Genomic DNA, 25,259 nt, shown 5'->3' on the forward strand with positions numbered 1-25,259 from the left:
TATTTTCCATCACTGGGGCCAACCTTGCTACAACCTGTTTGCATCTCCACTGAAAAAGTGCAGCAGCAGTTACTTTGACTTGATCCCCCTCTGGGGGGGGGGGGGGGTCACTGAGACGTTATTCTCCATGATTGGCCCCTTGGTCTCCTGTGTGCCTTTCCCCCAACTCCCCTGATATCTCTGTATCTAAAGAAAGCCAAGAGGTCGAACACAATCCGCATTGCCCTGTTCTGGCCTTGACATGTTTTTGATTTCCTTTCATTTGGCGCCTCCTACTTCAGAAACCTAGGATCCTGGACCCAGCTCTGAATCTATCATCTCATCCCATCCAGAAGGGATGATTCATCCGAATCTCCAACATCTCAAGCTCACTGCATGGCTCCTCCTGTTCTCAAGATTGCCAGGCACTCTTCCCTTTCCTCTCCCGTCCGTTAAATCATTTTGGCCCATCACAAACCTATTAGGGAACTGATCCTTATGTAGTCCCCGTACCTAATTTATGACTACTTCTGGCTGATCTTCATCAGACTGGTTCCTCAGCCTCTGGCATTTGGGTCCATCTAGCCATGATATCTAATTTCCTTACTGGTTTTGATGGTTCTTTACTTGTATCACAAACTTTGTAAAGCCTTTTTGAAGGGAATCCTAATTCTAAGACATCCTTTTAAAAAGCCCATTGCTCCATGGGATTTACTCCCATTTCTGCAATCTTACGGTCTTCCTTTTTGAGCTGTCCTCTACGTATGACTAGTTTTCCAAGTCAGGAATTTTATTTCTAGTAGGTATCACTTCTACAAGAGCAGCATCTGAAATTCAAGCTTTGGTCTTGCAAATCGGCCTACATAATATTTCACAAAGACAGGGTATCCTTCAGGACTAATCAGTCTGTCCTTGCCAAAGGTAGTTTCGGAATCCAGTATTAAACATTGCACCTACTAGTCTTTTCCCCTAATTTCTTTAGAAAGAGAGAATATTGTTTGCATTTATTAGATGTTTATAGACTATTATCTTCATAGAACAAAGGATGCCAGAAAATCTGGCCAACTATTTTGTTGCCGTTTCCTCATTTTCCTTGGGTGACTCAGTTTCCAAGTCTACCTTATCTAAATGGCTCAGATTGCATCATGTTTATCATTCTAAGGGACTTCACCATCCATGCCCTATGAAAGTCCTCTCAACTAGAGAAGTAGCAGCTTCTTCAGTTTTTCATGCCAGAGCTTCTTTGGATGATGTGCAGCAGCCACATGGTCTTCTCACTTTTATCACGAATTACAAATTCGTCTAGATCTGTAGGGGACGTGCATCATTCGGTTTGATGGTGCTTAGGGTTATTCTTCCGTGAGACCACCTAAGATTCCAGTAGCTAGGGACTCTGTCCCACAGTCAAGGATTATGTGTAGATTGGCAACATCAGATAAAGTTGTTGTCTTACCATAACGTTCCATGTGTCTATCTTCACTAATCCTTGAACCCCCCCCCCCCCCCCGAGACTTGGTGGATAGAATTTCTTTTTGAGACTAGCTTCATAATAGGGACACAGATATAGTCTTTCTTTATTGCAATTTACTATTTGTTTGTCACTAATTTAGGGAAACTATCTGAGGGAATTTTGAGGAGCATTATGGGTAGAGTTTAGCTCGAGAGTTTGGAAGGCACGAGCTGAACTGCAGTGTCTGAGCCCAAGGTCAAGAATTAGTGAAGATGGACAACACAGATGGAGCGTTATGGTAAGCCGTAACTTCTTTTTCTGTGTCCTCATTCAGGGTGCCCTCTGCAGGGATGCCGTACAGGCCTCTTTCCTCTAATCTGGTCCTCTGCTTAAGGTTGATTTATGGTGATCCTATCTTCCATGGGCAAGAAAAAATTGATGTCATGGTGTCTGCTGGCTCCCTTTATACCCAACTGTCCTGACGTCAGGGTTGGGCATCTGCTAATTCAGGGAGGAGGAAGTGTTTTACTCTTGATAGGCTGACCAAGGGCTTCTGAAGCAGGAAATCCCATAAGTTAGGACTGCAACAGTGAATACACTCCCAACATTTACATTTATGGTAAGGATACAAAGCTGTACTTTTCTGCTGCAGTACTATTTTTATATTGTGTGTGCTGAAGCTGAGCAGTGTAATACTGATTTCAAGTGTTTTTCGTCACTAAACTTTTGTTTTTAAAACTATGTATGCAAGATTTGTCTGTCTGTTGGCAGTTATCGAATGTTTGAATTTATTTGCTGTTAGTGTCTTGTTTCAGTAGTATTTTTGTTCTGCTTTTACATTGTGTAATGAAGCCCATCTGTGTACTTATAACTGACCATGTAAAAATGTCTGTCATTGCTGTAAACTTCTACCTGCAAATTTTCTGTAGTATTTTATCATGTGGAGTTGTTTTCCAGGGCTTCCTTTGTAAGGGGATTTAACACCCAGTAGGAATTTAACAGCAGCAAATGAGTAAATGTAGCACTATTCTCAGAGGGTACATATGAGACTTAGTAAGACAAATTTAGAACTGTTCTAAATCTCAAAGTAAGCACTCTGTTTTCATTCTAAAGCCCTGCAGTTGCTCGTATAAGTAAGCACTAATAAACTAAAGCACTACACTCTTATACTCCCTTTAAGTACTTGGATCCCTGTTGGTCCTTTTTGGTCAGTCATAAAGTAGATCTGAAGTAGGAGATTCATTTGTCTGCAACCTGTGGGTTATGGATCCGATATCGGATCCGAACCGGCATGGTTTACCAGCTATGGATCCAAGCTCTCAGCTCCTCCCCTCACCCATAATACCCTGCTCTACCCTCATGACCTCAGATCTCGTTTGCTGCGCATGGTGACCAGATTGCTTTTCCAGCTCTCCAGCTAAGTGATAGTTTTCAGCATTTAAATTGTAAAATTTAAATAATTTTTTGGTTTATTTGTATGAAAGTGTAGGTTTCCCTTTGTGTATTGTTACTTTTTTTTAGAGTTTAATCTAAATTTATATCCCTCCCCTCGCTGGTAGCGTAGTGTGTGTGTTGGGCCTGTGAGTGATTTTGTTTTTTTTAGTTACTTACCTTAGTTAGTAACTGTTTGTTAGCTTGGGATGTCTGAGCAGCCCAAGGCTATTTTTTCTAAGTGCTCCGAGTGTGGCCATAAGCTTTCCCCAGCTGAGGGCCACACTCGGTGTGTTAGATGCCTGGGGGTTGAACACCTCACATCTGGATGTTCCATTTGTGCAGGGTTCAACCCCAGGGCATTGAAGGAGCGGAGGTCCAAGCTTGTTTTGGCGGGCCTTTTACCGCCGGACTCTGCTCCGACCTCCGCTCCTTCGGGGGTAACTGTCCCCATGGTTATTCCCTCTCCGGCTCCCCCTCCTCCTCCTGGGACTCAACCTCCCGCTTCTGGTTCGGAGGAGAGGGGACGCTAGAAAAAGGGACCGGAGGGAGAGGCACCATAAGCGGCGGGCCGAGACCTCTGTTTCGGCCCCGCCAGCCAAGCGGGCTTCTCCCCCGGCTCCATTGTCGGCTGGATCTCCTCCTCGGCTCCGGTCTCCAGTGTGTTTTTCACCGGGACCTGAGGAGGAGGAGACCCGATCTCCGTCGAGGCTATCGAGGAGGCACTCAAGGCCTACCTCGGTAGCCTCGTCGAGATCTACGTACAGCCTATCGGATGCTGATCTGGACCGGATGATGAGAAGGTTCATCCAGGCCCAGATGCAGATGGGAGTGCTCTTGCCTCCCCCCCCCCCCCTATGGGGGGGAGCTCGACCCCCTTTTTCAAGCCGATTGCTCCTTCTCCGACCCGCTACCCGGGTTCGGAGCAGTTGGAGCCGAGCAGCTTCGGAGCCGGGGTGGGTCGGCCGATAGTACTTGGTACTTTGGATCCGACCCTGCCCTCGAGTGCATCGGATCCGACCTTCGAGCCTGGATCCGAGCCGGATCCGGGGATCAGTGCTCGCCGGCGCCGCCTGTGTCGGAGCGCACTGTCCTTCGGATCCGAGCCGGGCGCCGCTCTGATCCACTCTTCGATCGAGGGGAGCCGATTGTCGGATCCTTTGGTCGAGGTCGGCTCCCTTCGGCTTTTAGTGGAGAGGGCCCTGTTGAGGGTCTCCGGACCCCGGCACTTGTTTCGCTCCATCCCGCTCCTCTGCACTGGGTCAGGCTTCCACCATCCGGCCCTTGGGACAGCCCGCTTCTGTGCCCCAAGCCGTTCCCCTGGAACAGGTTGCTGCTTGCGAGGAGTCCTCTGACAGCCCCCCAGAGGATGTTCCTCGCAAGCATACGTGCAAAAGGAGGCACATTGACTCCCCCGAGTGTCTCACGGAAGACACGGATTTGGAGGAAGGGGAAGGCTCCCCACGGTCACCCCCCGAGGACGTCTCATTTGGAGACATCATGGAAATGCTCCGTATAAGGGGGGGGTGGTCTGCCCCCAAGTCTTCCTCTGAAGAGTCCGTGTTCTTGGAGGCATTTGAAGTGGGCCCGTCTACCTCTTGGGTGTCCCCTCCTGCCGACCCCCTGGTGGACCTCATTACCACCAGGGCGTGGAAGGAACCGGACACCGTGGAGCCAATCCCGAAGAGGCCCGACAGGATCCTCAGCCCACCGTCTGACCGTGCCCATTTGAGTAAGGGGCCTCCGGTAGATGCCATGTTGACGGCGGCGGTCACCAAGTGGGAACTTGCTCAGGAGAGTCCCTCAGTCCATCCCCCGAGCAAGGTGTCTCGGATGATGGACCGCTTGGGGAAGCGGATGTTTAGTTCAGCGACCTTCTCGGTAAGGGCGCTGAACTACCTGGCACACGTTATTAGGATGCAGCGAGATCTCATTAAAGAATACGCTGCATCTCCCCCAGAGTCCATGTCGGAGGAGGACAAAGTGCTGCACTCCACCCGCATGGCCACTCTTAGATCAGTTACCAATACCTCTATGCGGCTACTCTCCCATGCTACGGAAGGCGCCGCTAGAGCCGCAGGGGCAGGTCTAGTCACTAGACGTCAGGCCTGGCTCCGTCATTGCGATTTCTCTGAGCCATTCAAAGCGTCATTTGCGAACGCCCCCTTTGATGGTTCTGCCCTCTTTGGCAAAACCATTCGCGACACTTTGACCCAGAGCGAGAAGGACGGGAAGACGCTGTCTGCCGTCGGAATCCGCTTTTCTGCACCCCAGAGGCGCTATTCTAGGAACCCAAAGGGTCAGAAGAAGATGTGGTTCCGGAAGTCGCAGCAATCCCAGCCTGCTCCGGACAACCAGTCCTTCCGTGGCAGAGGAGGACAGGGAGGACGCCGCCCTAGAGGCAGAGGGGCTCCTAGGAACTTCGGGTCCAGAGAACCCTTCTCTGAACGGCCCGCGCAGCAACCCTGAGGGGTTGCCCGGCTGCTCCACTCTGGAGGCATTCGGGGGACGTTTTTCGGAGCACCTAGCGGCATGGGAGTCCATAACATCAGACCGCTGGGTTCTCCAGATCATATCCAGAGGATACCGTATCCCTTTTCGTCACTTACCAAAGTTGAAGTCCCTCCCAGACGTTCCACCCGGTCAACGGGAGGCCGCTTTGGCAGAAATTGGCCATCTGCTAAAGAAAAGAGCCATCCAGTCCGTCCCCCCAGACCAGATCGGATCAGGATTCTACTCCAGGTTCTTTTTAGCGCCAAAAAAGACGGGGGATCCAAGACCAATTTTAGACCTTTCTCTCTTGAACCTGGCATTCCCCAAGGAAAAGTTTCGAATGGTCACTCTGCAATCTATTCTCCCTCTTCTGGGAGAAAATCACTGGATGTGTTCTATAGACCTCAAAGATGCGTACTACCACATCCTGATGGACAGGCGCTCCAGGAGGTTCCTCCGCTTCCGGCTGGGAGCCAGTCACTACCAGTTCCGGGTCCTTCCCTTTGGTCTCACCACAGCCCCCAGGGTGTTCACCAAAGTATTAGCAGTGGTAGCGGCCCACCTGAGGCTTCAGGGGGTGCAGGTCTTCCCCTACCTGGACGACTGGCTCCTTACCGCCCCAACAAGGCATCTACTACTATTGGCGCGAATCTCCTTTCTCCATCTTGCTCCCATTCTGGGCATTACAATGAATACAAAGAAATCCAACCTGGCGCCCACACAGCTCTTAGATTTTATAGGGGCCAGGTTAGACACAAGGAGTTTAAAAGCCTTCCTCACTGCAGACAGAGTTCAAAATCTGCAGCTCCAGGTGCGGGCCATTCTCCACTCAAGTTCTGTTCCGGCGGAGTTGGTCCTGAGGGCTCTAGGGTCCATGGCATCTGCTATAGCACTTCTTCCTCTTGCCAGGCTCAATATGCGCATTCTCCAGTGGACTCTTAGTACAATGGTCTTACCTTGCTCTCCCTATGCATCATCCCATTGCGATCAGCAAGGCTTGCAAGCGGTCCCTCCTGTGGTGGCTTCACTCCCCAGATCTCCACGGAGGCCGCCCATTTTGTGCTTCTCCCCCTCTCGCCACGGTGACCACGGACGCCTCCCGCCTCGGGTGGGGGGGGCATTTTGTGGGCCGGACCGTCCAAGGCACGTGGAACGATTCAGAGACCTTACTGCATATCAACGTTCTAGAGATGAGAGCAGTGCTCTTAGCGTTGCTAGCACTTCAGGACTTTCTTCCCTTGGGAACAATTGCGATTCAATCGGACAACATGTCAGTGGTCTGGTACATCAACAAGCAAGGGGGAACGAGGTCTTACCCTCTTTGTCGAGAAGCCATGAGAGTTTGGGAATGGGCAATCTCCACCAACCGCTTTCTAATAGCAACGCACATTCCGGGTCGGTCCAACATCCTGGCGGACAAGCTCAGTCGCACCATTCTGACTCCTTACGAGTGGTCTCTCAATTCTCAAGTAGCGGAACGCATATTCGCACGGTGGGGAACTCCTTCATGCGATCTTTTTGCCTCTCCCTCAAACACCAAGTGCGACAGTTTTTTCGCTCTGATACCTCCTCCAGGAGGTTCTCCAAGAGACGCTCTGGTGCATGCTTGGCCACCCGGTCTTCTGTATGCTTATCCACCCTTGCCTCTGCTCCAAGTTCTTCAGAAAGCCTCTCGGGTGGGTTGCAGAATGATTCTCATTGCTCCGTTTTGGCCTCGACAGATCTGGTTCCCCTTCCTAAGGTCTCACTCGGTGAATCCTCCTTGGATTCTAGATCCAATTCCGGATCTGATATCTCATCCATCCTGCATATCTCCTCCGAACCTGGACAACCTGAAGCTGACCGCTTGGCTGCTCCAGTTCCACTCTTGATCAGGACTTCCCGGTATTTCGTCCCCTGTTAAGGCGATCCTGGTGGCAGCTCATAAACCATCCACTAGGAAAGTCTACAGCAGCAAGTGGAAACGGTTTTCTTTGTGGGCGGAGCGGCAAGGCCTGAATCCCTTCACGGTTCCTCTCCCGTTAGTGCTTGATTTCTTAACCACTCTTTTTAACGATGGTGCCAGCAGTTCCACAGTCAAAGTACAACTGGCGGCAATTTCACATTATCACATTGGTCATGACTCTAGTCCACTCATGTCAGCCAAGTTGTGTAAAATTTTCCTTAAAGGTACTTTACTTCTCAGGCCCCCTGTAAAACAAGCGGTTCCTCCCTGGGACCTTTCCTTAGTTCTCCAGGCCTTGACCACCCCCCCCCCCTTCGAACCAGCGGCTACGGTGGATCTCAAATTCTTGTCTTTCAAGACGGCTTTTTTAGTAGCCATTACATCGGCCAAGAGAGTTTCAGAGCTCCAAGCATTATCAGCTAAACCTCCTTACTTGGTCTTTCATCCGGACCATGTTTACCTCAGGACCAACCCATCCTTTCTTCCTAAAGTAGCTTCTGAAGCAAACATTAACCAATCCATTAACCTCCCTGTTTTCTTCCCTAAATATGAAAACAAAGGTGAATACAAGCTTCACTCCTTAGATGTTCACAGGCAACTTAGATTTTATTTAAACAGAACGGCTGGTCATAGGCAATCCGACCAGCTGTTCATTTCCTTTGCTAAATTTAATTTGGGCAAGCCAATTTCTAAAGTATCTCTGTCTCGCTGGATTTCACAGTGTATCTTATTGGCTTATCAAGCTTCAGGAAGGCCCGCACCGCAGGGTGTACACGCCCATTCAACCCGGTCAGTATCTACCTCGGCAGCCTTTAAGGCTAGGATTCCTCTAGATGATATTTGTGCAGCAGCCATGTGGGCTTCATCTCATACTTTTATTTCCCACTACAAGTTGGATCTTGCATCTAGGGGTAGAGCATCCTTTGGCTCCGCGGTGCTCCGGAATATCCTTCCATGATGGCCGCCCAAGATTCAGGTAGCTGGGGGCTCTGTCCCACAGGTTGCAGACAAATGAATCTCCTACTTCAGATTTAGAAGTTATGTACTCACCATAACATTCCATCTGAGTAGGTGTATTCATTTGTCTGCAACCATCCCGCCCTCCTATCCCCCTGGCCTTTCAGTTTCCTGCATATTGTGTTACCCTTTTCAGGGTGTTCTTGCTGTTGGCAAACTCGATCTGAGGTCATGAGGGTAGAGCAGGGTATTATGGGTGAGGGGAGGAGCTGAGAGCTTGGATCCATAGCTGGTAAACTATGCGGTTCGGATCCGATATCGGATCCATAACCCACAGGTTGCAGACAAATGAATACACCTACTCAGATGGAACGTTATGGTGAGTACATAACTTCTAATTCCTTATACTATTCTGGAATGTCCAAAAGTCAGTTACTGGTTTACTCTCCAGTCCAGCTGATGAATCTGGGAATCTTGAGACAATATTACAACTGCCTTATGTACACAGACCACCCTGTCTTCCTCCCAACAAGCTCAAATATGTCAGAGATGCAACTACATAGCCAAACTGGAGGCTGAGCTCTCTCAACCCAATACTGGCGCAGTCAGTCAGGAGGTGAAGGTAACCACACACACCACAAATCCAGTCTCACATAGACCTATCGCAACAGAAAACCAAACACATAAACACAAAAACATACTCGGAGGCTCTAAATAAAAATCTGCCCAAGCACCAAAGACCTTCAAAGCAGACATCCAAACAACCGCTACCCCACAACAATACCCACGTATCACATAGTTCACAAAGTCAGTGTGCCACACAGTCACAGCCCTTAAGGCTAAACAACACACCTAATACACTTGTAATAGGTGACTCTATTGTCACACACTGATGTCCCACTCACCAGGCTGAACAAGGGGAAGGTCACTATAAGCTGCCTGTCTGGTGCCAGGATCCGCCACATAATACAAGCACTCAGGTCACTCCAAAGCAAGTACAAATATGACTCCGTCATTGTCCATGCTGGTGTGAATGACCTGAGACGTACCTCCCTGGACTATATGGAGAGACAGAGGAGCTCTCTGATCATGTAGCCCAGGCCGGTATGACCCTGACCGTGAGTAGCATCTTACCCTCAACAAGAATGATGCCACAGTATAAAGACAAAATGATCAATTTTAACAATTGGCTAAAGTATTGGTGTCATTCAAAGGGGATCCAGTCTGTTACCTGGGATGACATGCTCGACAAGCCGCGTTGCTTCACTAGGGATGGCTTGCACCTGTCACCCCTGGGCTTTCGAGTACTGGCTAAGGCTCTTGCCACCCCCATAGTGCCTTTTTTAAGCAAGGCTCAAAAGACAAACCCACCTCCATAGACAACACAAAGAAAAAGAAACTATGGGTAATGCTGCTAAACGCCAGAAGTCTAAACCTCAAGATGAACGTACTCGAGGCTCTCCTCAGTATGGAGAATATCGATATCTGTGCAGTAACAGAAACCTGGTTCAAGGCTCCCGAAAGCACCCCAGCACTACCAGGTTATACCTCATACCATGCTTTTCGGCCCCAAAACTTGGACCGAACCACAAAAGGAGGGGGGGGGTATCCATATTAATCAAAAATACCCACACCTCCAGGTTAGTGGCACTGCATGAAGCATCCGAGACCATCCAAGGACAACTAACAGTGGGCAAAACTGCCTTTCAGTTTGTAGCCTGCTACAGACCACCCTCCCAAACTCAGGAACCCCACTCTGCTTTCCTGAGAACACTGGAATATGAAGGTCTCTTCAAACACCATTATATTGGGTGACTTCAACTACCCAAACATGGACTGGGAGCACTACTCAAGCCCCAACACCCTCGCCCAACGGTTCCTAGAATTTATAAACTCAAATGCTATGGAACAACCGGTCACCACTCCCACAAGACGGGGAAAACATATTGGATCTGATCATCACCAACATGGGGACTCTGTTTCATACCAGAGGTATACCCCTCATTGGTAAGATCTGACCATAAATTAATCTCACTGGACAGCCATATCTCCCCCCCCCCCCCCCCCAAGCCAAGGAAGCCACGGTGAAGAACTTCTCAAAAGCAAACTTTCCACTTCTCAAAACCGAGGTGGAATCCTTCAAAGCCCCTGGGCCAGTGAAAAATATGGGCCAAACCGCAGAATTCTCTGCAAACAATTTATATGGACACCTACAGGAATGCATGGATCATGCTATACCAAATAAAACCAAGACTCATTCCTCCAAAGGCAGGAGACCTGTCTGGTGGACCCCAGCCATAAATAAGCTATACAACAGAAGGAGGAAGCTACTACATGATGGAGCAAAATCCCAAAAAGGGAAGGCATCTCTGATCAGTACTAGCAAGAAACTACGATCCCTCATGAAATCAGCTAAGGCCAGCTTCGAAAAAAAAATTTCTCAAGATGCTAAATATAATCACATGGTCTTCTTTAGTTATGTCAGGAACCTGTGTGGCAACTCCCAGATATGCTCTGTTCAGAATGACAAAAAATACACTGAACACAGACATTGCCAACATCCTGGCAGACAGGTTCAGTGCAAACTCCCCCCCCCCCCCCCCCAAAAAAAAAAAAGGACAAATGTCTATCCCAACAGAGTGTAGCCTCCCTGACATCACAGTTGTACAGGTGAGAGCTGCCCTCTCCAAAGCAAAAAACACAGCATCAGTGGGACTGGACGGTGTCCCGGGCTGCGTCTTACACGAACTCCAAGAAGAACTGAACCCTCACATAAAGTCACTGTTCAATCTCAGCCTTACTACAGGATATATACCCAAGGAATGACGTACAGCAACAGTGGTCCCACTCCACAAAGGTGGTGCCACAATGGACCCCGGAAACTGTCGCCCTATAAGCCTGACTAGCCTGCTCTGCAAAGCTGTGGAGCTTATCATGAAACTCGTAAGCAAAGACGTTGGGAGCCTCCAAACACTGGATTCTACCCAATTAGGCTTTAAGGGCAGATCTTGCCTCTTGAACCTTGTCGACTTCTTTGAAACAGTCACCAAGGCCATAGATGAAGGGAAGGTAGTCCACACAGCCTACCTGGACCTCGCAAAAGCCTTCGGCACAATACCCCACTCGGGCATCATAAATAAGCTCACCAGCTTAAATATCATGGCTCAGGGGATAGAACCCACATTGTCAGAATTGCAGGTGCCATGTCAGACTCTAAACCAGTTACAAGTGGTGTCCCACAAGGCTCAGTCTCTTGTTCGGTATATATTTCTCTGAGGTACAGGCTAACATGGGAGGACTATGGCTGACCAAGTTTGCAGATGACTGCAAACTGGGTGCCATAATCGACTCCCCGACTGACACAAGCATCCTCCAAAAAGGTCTCTGACTGATAACTGGTGCCAGAGCCATATCCTAAAGCTAAATGCCAAAAAGTGCATAGTCATCCCCTTTGGGAATAAAGTGCCCACAAATTACCACATAGGTGGTAATCCATTAAATGCGGAAGAAGTAATTAGGGATTTGGCGACCCAAGTAGATAGCAATCTCTCCTATGACAATCACGTTGCCAAAGTGGTTAGAAAGACCTTCCATATAGCCCACCTTATCATGAAAGGGTTCACATATAGATCAAGAGAGGTCATTATGCCCCTCTACTCATCAGGCCCATAATTGAATACCATGCCCCATTTGGGATGTACCCTTACCAGACACCTGCAGCAACTGGAAAGACCCCAAAAGTACCTCACCAAGAGGATCAAGGGACTCGTACAGATGCCCTACGCAGTTAGGCTAAAGAAACTCCAGCTCTACATAGTTGCTTACCGCCTACTCAGAGGCGATCTGTGCCTGACGTATAAAGCCATGTCCAACCCAGAATTAATGGACATGCTGCACCCCAGGAAATCCAAATCCCTTAGAGCTACATGCTCCAGGGACTTGAACCTCAGCACAGAAATAAATAGGACATGCTGGATGGACAGATTCATATCCTAGAGGCTCCCCTCACTCTGGAACAAAATCCCAATCCATGTTAGGCAGAGTCCCTCAATGACCCTCTTCAAGAGAAATCTTGACGAGTGGTTGGGAGATCATAGGTTTACCCCTTGGATCTCTTCTGTGTCCCTACTAGACAGAGGCACAGTAAACTAACCTCAAAAGGGCCATCTTCTGTGACCTACTATACAGAGGCATAGTCAACTAATCTAAAAGGGTGGCGAAAGCCAAACACATTCTGGCTAGGCTTATAGATGCCCTAGGGCAGATAGCTTTGTATCAACGTATGAACAAATGAAAGTCTTCATGTTAAGAGAAGGATTGGTCATTGTATTTTGTCTGGTAATCTGTTTCCAATGTGTTAAAGCTGTTTGCAAGGTCTAGTCTGTTTTGGTGTGTTGTCATTAGAGGACTTGAACCTTTGAACTTGCACGATTTGGCCTTTTGCCCCCTATTTACCTGGAGGTCGAAATCTTTCTTTCCATCAGTTCTGTTTTAGGTAGGGGTGCTGAGCATTAGTAAAATGATCCTTGCCATCCTGGTATTCCCCTCTGGTTGGCCATGTGTTTAACTGCGCTTACAGGCTGTATCAACTCTGTACATGATGGTAACTGATAGGATGGGGGCTAGTTACTCTTCTGGATGGGTTGCAGGAGGAGATGAGAGATGTATCCTTTCTAAAAGGAGGAGTCTGTGGCGAAATTAACAGACCAGTAAGTCCCAGCAGTTAGCCACTTGAGGTGGGCTCCCTTGGCATATTTATTGACTGATGTGGTTATTACTTGTTCTTGGTAGAGATTGTAAATGTACAGTGAAAATGTAGAAGTACGCTGAGAATACTGTATAAACAAAATGTTTTTGCCCATTTTAGGTTTGCTATGGGTATTGAGTTTCGGGAAGGCTCTCTTGTCATCAACAGCAAAAACCAATACAAGCTGAAGAAAGGTGCGTGTTCATGAACGTTGTTTTGCTGTCTGTTTTAAGCATCTTCTACTCGTACTGAATTCACATCTTTATCTTCCCCCAGAAGTTCTATGAATAACTTCATTAACAAGATCCAGTAAAAATTCCATGTAATGCTTAGGTAAATTTGAAAATCGGTGTTGTGATTACCTGGGTTTATCACAGTCTTTGAAGCCCATAATCCAGTTGTCATAATATTGAATGTCCAAAATCTTGAAGGCTACAGCTCCCTGCAGGACCTATGTTAAGACTCATTCCTGGGTTCACAGTTGTAGGAAGATTTGGTATTTGAGGTCTTTAGACAGTCTTCAGCATTTTGTTTTTTTTGATGCGTCAGGATTATGGGTTTTAAGACTGGCCTTTGGGATAGTAAACCAATTACATAAGCATTATAATGGGTCATATGTTGAGAATAATATCGCTGATCAGGATTCAGTAAGAATAATGTGGAGACATCTGTGCTTCTGAGCAGTGCATACCATGTAGCATAACACTTGGGCTACGTGAGTGTCCTCGTATTTGAAGCACTCAGTTTTATTTATTTTTTTGCAGTTTGCATTATTGGGTGGCTGTTAGTAAGGTGGTACTTTCACGTGTTGAATCATCACGCAATGTCCAGACTGCTGTGATCGCCACACATTGCGCATCTGGGTTTCCACGATCACTGTGATCGCCCCACAGTGCACGTCTGGGTTTCCACGATCGCCATGCAGTGTGCATCTGGGTTGCCACGATCAATGTGATCGCCACAGTGCACGTCTGGGTTTCCATGATTGCCACGCAGTGTGCGTCTGGGTTGCCACGATCACCACTAGATTACATGCTTAGACTGCTGGGGCTGGCAGTGTTATGAGTAAGACATTGTAACAGTCTCTGATGACAAAAAGGTATTGGCCTGCTTTGCAGTTATAGCAGCAGTCAAATGCTAGCTGCAAAATACATATGTATGTGCATTGCCAGAAGGATGAAATATTTTCTGCCCAGTCATGAAGTTCCTTGTGGTAAGTTAGGTGCTGTTAAGACAAAACCCGAGCCCTTCTCTATAGTAATGCTAACTTTAGCCTGAGGGGGGGTCATCAGTTGAGAACCTTGTAATGGTGAAGGTGCACCTTTTTCCACCGTAGGCTCACTTCACCCTGTCTTTGGATTATTGTCTCAAAACTCTTGGCCAACCAGCCTGAATCTGATATTAGTCACCCCGTCATGAATAGAGGGTACTTGGTCATGGACTTTCAACCTGGGGAAGCCCCCCCCCCCCCCCCAAAAAAAATCTGTCAAGGAGAGGGCCTACGTGGTCATCTGTTATGGGACTTACGTTTCAAATCTTGAATGTTTGGCAGTGTTCTGATTTTTCTGGGTGTGTAACAAGCATGCAGGATTGCATCGTTAATGAATTCAGTCTGATGTTCACTACTGCTGTGGCACAGGGCTTCTACATTGCTTCATCTCATCTTTTGCTAGTTTGCATTCCAACATTATGATCTCCTCTGTGTGTGTGAAAGCAAACCTATGCCTGCAGGTAATTGAGGAGTTGTACTCTGCCCTCAAATCCTAGCTGAACCTGAAATTAGACGGTCCTCTTCATGCTTCCCTTCCAGGTCGACTCTCTTGGAAGTCCTCTTGGGCTGAAGAGGAGTAGCTGGAATAGCCTTTGTCTCTCTTCTCCCCAAATGTCCGTTGTCGAATTTTGGGGTGGAAGCTTCAGGGGCAGTGTTACACTCCCTTGGCATTTGTCACTATGGATGTTATGGTAACCTGGGGGCAATCTGATTCTGCCTCTTCGATCCTCAGATGCCAACATCTTTTAACATATAATTACAAGACGGTGAATATTACTGTAGATCTGCTCAAGACTGAGGGGATTGAGAGTTTTTCATCAAAAGGGAAGAAAAAGCTTTTTATTTAAATTCTGCTGAAATATTTTAAGTTGCACTTATAGTGACCTGTGTAGTGGTACGTTTTTTGCACTTCTCTGCTTCTTGTCCATTTGTCTTTTTTAGTTTTTCTGAGACCGTAGTCTTGTAGCTAAATTTGCAGTTGTAGGAAGATTGTGTATTACTGCAAGATTTTAGGTGTTTGTATATTATGTTTTCATCAGTGGAATTACATGTAAACAATAGCTTTTTTTTGTATTTTGATCCCATTTTCGACAGTCTTGTAGCTTCTTTCGCAGTTGCGGCAGGACTGTGATCTGCTGCCAGGTTTAAACCTAGTTTAGTCATTTATTACAGTTATTGGTAAATTTCTGCATGGTCTTGGACCTTAGACTGTGCTAGGATTGCAGTAATGGCAGTATTGTGAATTATGCTCCACGATTTGTGCTTCAGTGCTTCAGTACTTCTTGTATCTACATAAAGTTGCATTATAGTGCTTTTCTGTTTACCTTGCTACTGTTTTTTCCTGTTCAAGTCTGTCCCACCCCCCTCAGTAAGGCATTAAGCTAAACTTTTCTGAAATCCTAAACATAGGACTTGTGTTCCTGTTTAGATTTTTTCCACAGCCCTGTTACACCCTTTTCTTGTGGTTTTAAAAGGCTCCGTCTCCAACTACTGCCCCCTTATGGTAATCTGACTTCTAAGTTTCTCCCCTCTTTCATTATGGTCTGTTATGTAACTTCTAAGCACATTCTCTCCTATTGTTTTCCATATATCTGTAGTACTAAGTGCCCACCCAGCAAACCAGTGCTGCACTTGAGTAACCCCTCCCCTACTACGATTTGACTCCTGCTCATTTTACAGAACTCCTATCTCTGTGTCACAGTAGCCACATTCTGAAGGCATCTTGAGTTAGTCCTGCTCCATCCTTGACCAATGTTATTGTATTGTCATTTCAGGTAGCTGTTTAGATTGCTACTGCTTTATTTTTGCTTTTAAATCATTTTAAAGGTTCCTGATACTTGAAGTTGCCTTGTCAAGGTAGTTTTTGTTGCAACGTTGTACTTCCAAGCAGTCTGTCTTGGTGGTGTTACATGAAGAGGTTAATGATTCCCTGTAGTGACACAAATGCAGAGAGTACAGTTTCTCTATATAGTTCCCTTAAACTGAAACCCATAAGTTGGTGTGGCTAAAACAAAGCCGTTGTGTGGAAACGAGCTTAGAGCAGCTAGTTTGTACATTAAACAGCACTACTGTCTAGGTTTAGTACAATCTAACCTAGTCTAGTGCCAAACCCCAGAGGCCACCCAAGGAGACAGTGCATGACCTGCAGTATTCCTCCCGGAAGACGCATCCAGACAACATGGATATGCATTTTCCAAATGTCTTTGTAGCCAACATGGTAGGTATGGGCATCCTTGGATACTACAACAATTGTGTCATGTTCATGAACAACTATTTAATCCTTAAAAAAAAAAAAAAAAAAAAAATGAGATGCATGTACACAATTTCACTTGGGGCAAAAATCTCACTTAAAAACAAGGTTGTCAAAAGACAGTGCATCCACCACACACACAGACCAACCTTTGCTGTGGCATTAAAAAATAGTCTTCCCAAATGTCAAAGATCTTCTAAGCCTATAAACTGTTTATATTTAGCAGTCTCTAAAGCACTCACCAAAAGCAACACTAAACACCACATGTACTCCTCCACTCAGTGGGGCCCCAAGAGCAAAACTCATAAGGCAAGCAAACACATTACCCAGGACTCTTGTTATAGAGAACTCCATTGTATGACAGATTTCTTCGCTCACTAGACTGAACAAAGAAAAGCTAACGATTAATTGCTTATCTGGAAACAGGATTTGCTAAGTTCACACATGACTTGTCTGTATACCACAGGTACCACTGATTGTCTTAGTCCATGTGGGTGTTAATGACCAGAGGCGCACTTACGGGGCTATATGAAGAGACATTGCTGATGTCCTATTCCAGAGTTGCAGTATTCTACAAGTGGGTTTACCCTTCATCTTTTCATGCATGTCTGACCAGTATTACAAAGTTTTTCAATCCCTCAGAGTGCATTGAACATCTGATATGGCAGCAGGAATGTTGGCCATAAAAGTGACATCCGCATGCACCAGCCCTCAGAACTTTTCAGCCGCCAGTTGCACGCCAGGTGTTCATGCGACTCGTAGCCATCAGCTTTGAAAAAATCAGACAAGTGCCTCATTGGGGATCCTTTAATTTAGTTTGTTCATGTCATCTGGAAGGGGCAAGGTGTGGCTGGCAGATTCCCACAAGGCCACTCACGATCAGTGCCTTTTTTGTGTGGGAAAAGAGCACGACCACAAGTACTGTCCTATCTGCAAAGCGTTCAGCCCTAAGATCCTTCTTGCAGACGTTAAACCTCTATCTTGCGAGCCAGCAGTTAAAGTAGCTTGCATTGGGAATGGAAGGTGCTTCCGACGCCCCAGTAGAATCGCAGAGAAAGAGGCCCAAGTTCATGTGGCCTATTTTTTCAGTGCTCCTCTAGTGACAGTACCTCAGTCTGTGGCAGACATCGGCCTGGCAGAGTAATTTGCTTCTGCTGTACAAAAAGCGGGTACCTTTCAGGAAGCCACACAATCTTGAGTGGACGGCACGTCCTTAGAGGCACAAATGGCATATATTCTAGATGCCGAGGGAAAACAGATTTCTCCGTGTCTAGTCAGATCAGGCCAATCCCATCCAACCCTCTGACTCCAGGCCTTCTCCTACCCAGACGCCAGCATGCCTCTAAGGAAAACAAGACTAAGCATCTTTCTCCTCCAGCTGAAAACACACCAGATTGGCAAGCCTTCAGCCAGAGTCTTTTCAAGGACTTTATGGCCCTACGTCCAACCACTGTTCCTCCACTCCTTAGCCCTAGGCCTCAGACACAACCAGGAGAGATGAAGGGGAACTCTGACTCCTCGTCAGAGGACTCTCTCGTACACTACTCAAATCTTCTTTCCACTGGGCTATGTCTCCCCTGAAGAGTCCATTGACCCCGACCCCCAGCAGAGGATTTAACCTTTGCAGAGACTTAATAAAATGAAAGACCACTTCAAGTGGGATTCCACTGTCATGACTGAAAAACAGAAGAGGTTCTATGACCTCATACAGATTGACAACAGTCAGCCCTTCAGCTGTGCTTCTTATTCTGCTGGCCTTTTTGGATGCCTTTTCTGCAGCATCCCTCAACCCTACCAGCCTCCAGCTCCACGCAGGGTTGATAGGCTGTACAAGGTTCCAGAAACAGATGTTTCTGATAACGTGCCCTCCAGCTGACCCTGCCACTATCCATCTCCACTGATGGGGCTTCCAGGCTGTTACCCACTACTATTCTCCCAGCTGACAAGGACAGCAAGACAGTGGAGCACCTGGTCAAAAAGATTTATACTTCTGCCAACCTGACCTTCAGGGCCACCATCTACCAAACTCACATGGCCAAATACTCTTTAGCCCTGCTGGAAAAAGCCTCCAAGGACTTGGCTGACATCTCACTGTCCAGCCAAAGCCTCCCTGTCATCCCTCCTAGCTCTCACCTCTCAGGTGAACAGGCACTCCATAAGGTGTAGTTATGATGCAGCTGAAACCTCAGCTAGGTCAGCTACATCAGCTTCTGCCTTAAGGAGATATGCTTCGTTATGCCTTCAGCCCCTCTCCCTGATGATTTCAGGGCTAAGCTGACGGATGCCCCCTTAGATCACTTCACGTTACTTAGCTGTAAGTTTGCTGATCTCTAAGTCTCCAACAAAAAGGCAAGGAAATGCAAGACCTTTAGCACCTACTAGTCTTGCCCATTCCTAAGTTCTGCAGGAACTACCCTGCCAAGACTCAATTTATAAGAAAAAAGTCTCATCCCTTGGCTCCCACTAGGGCCAGGAGACCGCCAAGAAAGCAGCCCACTCCGGCTAGAGCTTCTCCAGGCTCCAGACAGAGGCTTCCCTTTCAAGACAGGGCAGGTAGTGTCAGAACTACCTGCCAGTCACCCCCCCCCCCACCTACCCGCCCAGCCTTTTCTACCCCTGTCTGCCTGCTTCTGTCTGCCTGTGTGGTCCCACATAACCTCAGACAAATGGGTCTTTTCCATCATTCAGAATGGCTACTTCATGTCCTGGATCTCCCCTCCTGTATGAGAAGGCATTGCTCAGCCACCCACCGGTCAGCTCCACCATCTGCAGCCTGTATTGCAAGCACTGCTGACCCAATGCACCATAGAACCAGTGGCTTTGGAGGGAAAAGGAAGAGGGTTTTACTCAAGAATTTTTCTGGTACCAAGGAAGGAAGGACCATGGAGGCTTATTCTGGACCTATTGCTTCTCATCCCTTTCCTAAAGGTCCCCACCTTCAGAATGCTTACTATTCCCAACCTTTCCCCCTGCATGTTCTTAGTGTTTCACTGTTGCAGTCATTACATTTAGGTAATCTGCTGGCAGGTTGCCCTCAGTCGGCCTGAATTCCAAAGTCTTGTGTCCTGCGTCTGTTGCTGTCTTCTCTTCCATGACATCAGGTCGTCAGGGGTATAAAACATGCAACCGACGCCATTTTCTTCAGTCTTTCTTGCCGCGTGGTGCCCGAAGCAGAAGCATTTCGCAAGTGCCGGTCGGCCGACTACTAAAATATTCGTTTTTGAGTTACAGAACCGAAGTCTTCAATAAAGCTAAGTACCCCGTTGGGGAAACTTTTTTCTTGCTTTTTACCAATGTAAGAAAAAGTTAATAAATGCATTACTTGTGGGAAGCAAATACCTCATAAGGATTTCCATTTATACTGTATTCCTTGCCTAAGCCCTGATCACAACGTGCCAAGGTGTCGGTGTTGTGCTAGATTTAACCAACGCACTATTAAGCGTCTGTATATTTTTGCATCTAAGTATTTTGGAAACTGATTTAACTACCCAGAGATGTCGCCGGATAGCAATCTGACTACCGGAGTACATAAAAAAAACGCAAAGAAAAGGACAGAGAAAGGAAGTCAAGATCCAAAACAGACTACGAAGCTTCTCCTAAGTCAGTCACCGGTACTCAGTGAGGTGCCTTCGCAGCCCCTGATACCCACTACCTTCAAGTCGCAGGCCTGTACCAACACCCATGTGGAGTCTGGCATGCTGCAAGATACTCAAGGTGTTGGACCGACAGATGTATCTCCCACTGGGTCCGGAGCTGCTGAGCAAGCACCGGCTTCTGAGGGTGTATTCAGACCTCAACATTTTTATATCAAACCGAAAGCTGCAAAACCAAAAGGCAAAGATACCATCTAAAACAGATGCCTCGGCCACGTGCACAGGCCTCTATGCCTAAAAAACAGATGATGAAAATGGCTGAAGACCTTATTACCTTGATCAGGGGTACCCATCTCCCTCCAGATAAGAGGCTTAGGCAAGACACTGACTATGAATCTTCAGATCAGGTTTCTATTTCTTCTGATCAGGAATTATCTTTACCTCCCTATGAGGATTCTGATGCTGAGGAGTCTATTCCATCTGCATCTCCTCCTGAGGGTTATTCATTTGGAGAAACCCTACATACTTTGAGGGAACATTTCCACTAGGAGAGTCAAGACTTCTCAATCAAAAAAGAGGCTCAGGGATTTCCTCTTATCCCTCAGCACAAGCCTTTAGCCATTCCCCCTGTGTTAGACATTGTGAATGATGTTTTCTCGGAGTCGAGCCTGACACTACCTCGGGCTCCCAGTAAACCTGGCGGGTATTACAGGGTCCCTGACTCTTCTAAATTTTTATTTAGAAATCCTGCTCCTGATCCTGAAACAATTTCACAGGGTCCAAAGGGAGTGAAGGGCTCGACAGCAAAAAAACCTATTCCCCTCTGACAGAGATTCAAGGGCACTGGACGGATGGGGAAAAAAGGTTTATATATCTGCAACCTTGGCAATCAGTGCCTTAAACTGTCAATTTCATATGCTTAAGTACCAACAACGTGTTGTAGGATTGCTGAAACAAAATGTTGATTTCAGAATGTGCAGGAATTACTGCATTCAGCTGAACAAGATGGAAAGCATACTTTGCAATCTGGTTTTGATTCTTTAGAGGCCTCCTGCAGGGCAGCAGTTACTGGATCTGTGATTAGGAGGCATGCCTGGTTAAAGGAACAAAATTTGCCTGATCATGTTAAAGCTAAATTGCTAGATGCCCCTTTACAGCATGATTCTCTGTTTGGTATTAAGGCAGAAGAGGTTTTAAAGAAAATGGAAGACAAAGCTTAAGTCTATGCAAACTGTTAGACTTACAAGTGCAGCCACCAAGATTCAGTAGACACTGGCCTACAAAAAAATTGGTCCTTTCCTGTGTCAGAGCTCAAAGGGGCAAATCCAGATGCCCCAAGGGTTCCAGGTACCAGGCTCAAGACTCATACAGGTCAAAGCAGTGGGGTGCATCCACCTCCAAATCTGGAGGAGATAAAGCGCAAACCTACAGAAAGCAATCCCAATGACTTCCCTCTGCCTACACCAAGCACTTATCTTTTGGCAGCACCCATAGGGGGAAAATTAGCACTTTTTACTCAAAACTGGCAGTCGTTAACCCAGGACAAGTGGGTACTGAACTTCGTATCCCACGGATACAGATTCCATTTAAACACTCTGCCAATGTCAAATGGTTGGCCAGACCTGCCAAAAAAACAATGGGCAGAGGCACAGAAACAGGTTACGTCCCTCATGGATATGGGGTCCATTCAGACAGTACCAGAACAGGAAAAAGGACAAGGTTTTTACTCTACTGTTCTTGGTACCCAGAAAGGACAAGGCCTGGTGGCCAATACTGGATTTATCGATTTTGAACACATACCTGGACATTCCAAAATTCAAAATGCTCACTTCGCAACAGCTTCTGCCCATGCTGGGCAAGAATGCTTGCTGGTGACTTTAGACTTGAGGCATACCTGCATGTTCCAATAAGAGTCGTGTAGAAGATACCTCAGATTCAAGGCTGGCGTAATGCATTACCAATTCTCTGCACTGCCCTTTGGCTTATCTACTGCACCCAGGGTCTTTATAAAGTGTCTGGCACCAGTAATTGCATTTTGCAGACAAAGAAGTGTTCAAATATATCCTTACTTGAACGACTGTCTAATTCAAGCTGAGAAGGATACTCTTCTAAGACACCTAGCGTTTGTGAAAAGGCTTTTAGCATGCCTAGGGTACACAGTAAACTAAAATAAATCACAACTGGTACCCTCTCAAAAGATAACATTCGTGGGTGCAAGCTTACATACAACTGCCCAGATGGCTTACCTCACGCCAGACAAAGGCAACTGACTACTTACGTCAAACTGATGGCAACAAAAATCCAGTCTTCTGCAAGACAATTTCTGCAGGCTCTGGGCTTTATGGCATCCTGCATCCTACTAATTCCATATGCAAGACTGCATATGAGGAAACTTCAGTGGTACCTAAAAAGTTTATGGAGTCGACATTCACACAGTCTGGAAACAATGATTCCTCTCATCCCCTGCCTGCAACAAGAGTTTCTATGGTGGGCAAAGGCCTTTCAGCAAAACATGGGACGGCCCTTCACTCTACTCCCTGCCAGCCAAACCTTAACAGACATATCAGATTATGCCTGGGGGGGACCACATGGCAGGAAGATGCATTCAGGGCATATGGGCACCAAATCAAATCCATCTACATATCAACCAGAAAGAGATGCTCGCTGTTCAAAATGCCCTAACAGCCTTCAAGGACTTAATTCATCCAGGGCAACTACTGATAAAGATGGACAACACCACAGTCATGTGGTATATAAACAAGCAAAGGGGCACACATGCTTACACCCTTTGCAGATTAGCCATGGCACTGTGGGACACAGCTTTAACCTACCAAATAAATCTTCAAGCTCAATTCCTGCCAGGAAAACAGAACACTCTGGCAGATGACTTGAGCAGAAACCTTATGGATCCCCATGAGTGGAAACTAAATCCACAAGTATTCAGCATAACAGAGAAATGGGGGAACCCAGACATAGATCTATTTGCCTCTCCTCAAAATTATCAATTGAAAAGATTCTGCACAAGGACTTATCACCGACACGCATGGAAAGTGGATGCCTTATACTTCAGTTGGAAAAACCTGTCAGTTTATGCCTTTCCTCCTCTGCCTCTTCTACCCAAGGTCCTCCTAAAAGTCCGACAAGAAAAGCCGAAGGTTATATTAATTGCCCCGGACTGGCCCTGCCAATATTGGTATCCAATCCTAAGGAACTTGCCTCAATACCCAGCTTGGACCTTGCCTCAAAGACCACAACTACTGTCCCAGCAAAACAATCAGAACCTGCACAATCAGCTACAGACTCTGAACCTGGCAGCATGGCTTATGTTTTATGAAAGACACCTCTCGGTAAAGCTGTGATGGATGTCATTTTGGTGGCCAGAAGGCCTAGTACTAGAAAATCTTATGCTGACAAATGGAAAAGTCTGTGCTTGGAATAGAGCACAAAGAACTGATACAGCAGAACCACATATTCCTCAGTTATTACAATACTTAACTGAGATGCTTGACAAAGGCCTAACTTTCTCATCAATCAAAATCCATGCCTCTGCCATTTTGGCTCATTACAACACAGAGCTACCAGTCTTTACTCATCCTTTACTAGAGCAGTACCTTAGAGGAGCCAAAAACTTAAGACCTCCTAGAAGATCACCATTACCTGCATGGGACCTCAATTATGTGTTGGAAAAGCGTACCCTGCCTCCATTTTTTACCAGCCACAACCGCTGATACAAAGTTGTTCTTATGGAAGACAGCTCTGCTACTAGCAATTACTTCAGCAAGAAGAGTTTCAGAGCTACAGGCCCTCATGGCTGTAGAGCCTTTTACCATATTTTACCCAGACAGGGTGTCTCTGAGGACAAATCCTACTTTTATGCCTAAGGTGGTTTCCAGTGTGGCTCGTAACCAATGAATTCATCTGCCAACTTTTTATCCAAATCCACAGAACAAAGGGGAAAGAATTCTGCATTCCTTGGACGTACACAGCTAAGATTCTACTTGAGCAGGACAAAAGCTCTAAGAAAAACTGAGCAATTATTAGTGTCATATGCTGCAGGATCAAATGGAAACGCTATCTCAAAGCAGACCATTTCAAAGTGGATATACTACTGCATCCGTTTCTGCTACTTTCACCATGGTAAACCTGTGCCCAGGCGCATTAGGTCTCATTCCACCAGAGCTGCAGCTACTTCGGTACCAACCAAAGACCTTCTAGAGGCTGCTACTTGGAGTTCTGCTCACACCTTTACAAAGCATTACCATTTCCCTTTCTATTCCAAGTCCAGGGCAGGCTTTGCCACTGCAGTGCCGCAAGGCCTTATAGCCGCACCTAATGCTGTTTATCTCCAGCCTCCCCAACCATAGCTTTGGGATTCTACCCAAATGTAATGACTGCAACAGTGAAACACGAAGAACATAGTACAGTTGTGTACACTTACCATAAATGTAGATGTTCGAGTGTATTCACTGTTGCAGTCCAGGTTACCCTCCCGCCCATCCCCCTGTCACGCAACAGTTTTTCCTTCTCTAGCTTCTACAACCTATGTGGTTTATTTGCTTGTAGATGAAGGTAAAGTTTATAATGTGAAATTGTTCGATCTCGCCGTTTGTTCTTGCACACTGGTTCGGAGCCGATCCTCTGCTCCGAGTCGGCCGCTTCACAAGCTCTGCATCTGAAAGAAAGCTCGAGGCACAGTCTGTATCCCATGATCCTCCTCTACCTTCCCTCAGATCTAGTTTGCCACTGCAGCTGATCGCATCAAGAGAGCTCGGGCCAGTTAATTTTCTATTTTTTTCTAATTATTCCTAATATTAGAACTGTTTAAAACTTTTACTAGATTTATATATATAGATTAGTGTGTGTGCTTATTTAGCCAGGTTTTGTTAACCTTAGAGAATTTATATATAATAGTTTTCGGCTTAGGCCTATATTTTTCTCAGGGCTCTGTTAGTAGTATTAGAACTTAGTAAATTCTTTTCTTAGTATTTAGCTAGTTATATAGTTGTGTGTTGATATTTACTCATTATTCCTATATATACTATATTATGTTATATATTCATAACCTCATAGTTAATTAGGATTGTTTTGTTAGCTATTCATAATCTTTACTAACCTAAAGTTATATAATTATTATAACCTCTTC

General features: G+C 46.4%; 1 protein-coding gene across 1 annotated transcript in view; it reads left to right on the top strand.

Annotated features, from left to right (window-relative positions):
• Positions 1-25,259, top strand: part of SUPT16H (SPT16 homolog, facilitates chromatin remodeling subunit) — a 3,088,153-nt gene that overhangs the window by 1,161,068 nt on the left and 1,901,826 nt on the right. The window contains exon 8 of the mRNA XM_044058195.1: positions 13,123-13,196. Coding sequence (XP_043914130.1) covers positions 13,123-13,196 — 74 coding nt within the window. The remainder of the gene's footprint in view (positions 1-13,122; positions 13,197-25,259) is intronic.

Source organism: Protopterus annectens, chromosome 16.part0 (assembly GCF_019279795.1).
Source record: "Protopterus annectens isolate FY-2018-M chromosome 16.part0, PAN1.0, whole genome shotgun sequence".
NCBI classification, from domain to species: Eukaryota; Metazoa; Chordata; order Ceratodontiformes; family Protopteridae; genus Protopterus; species Protopterus annectens.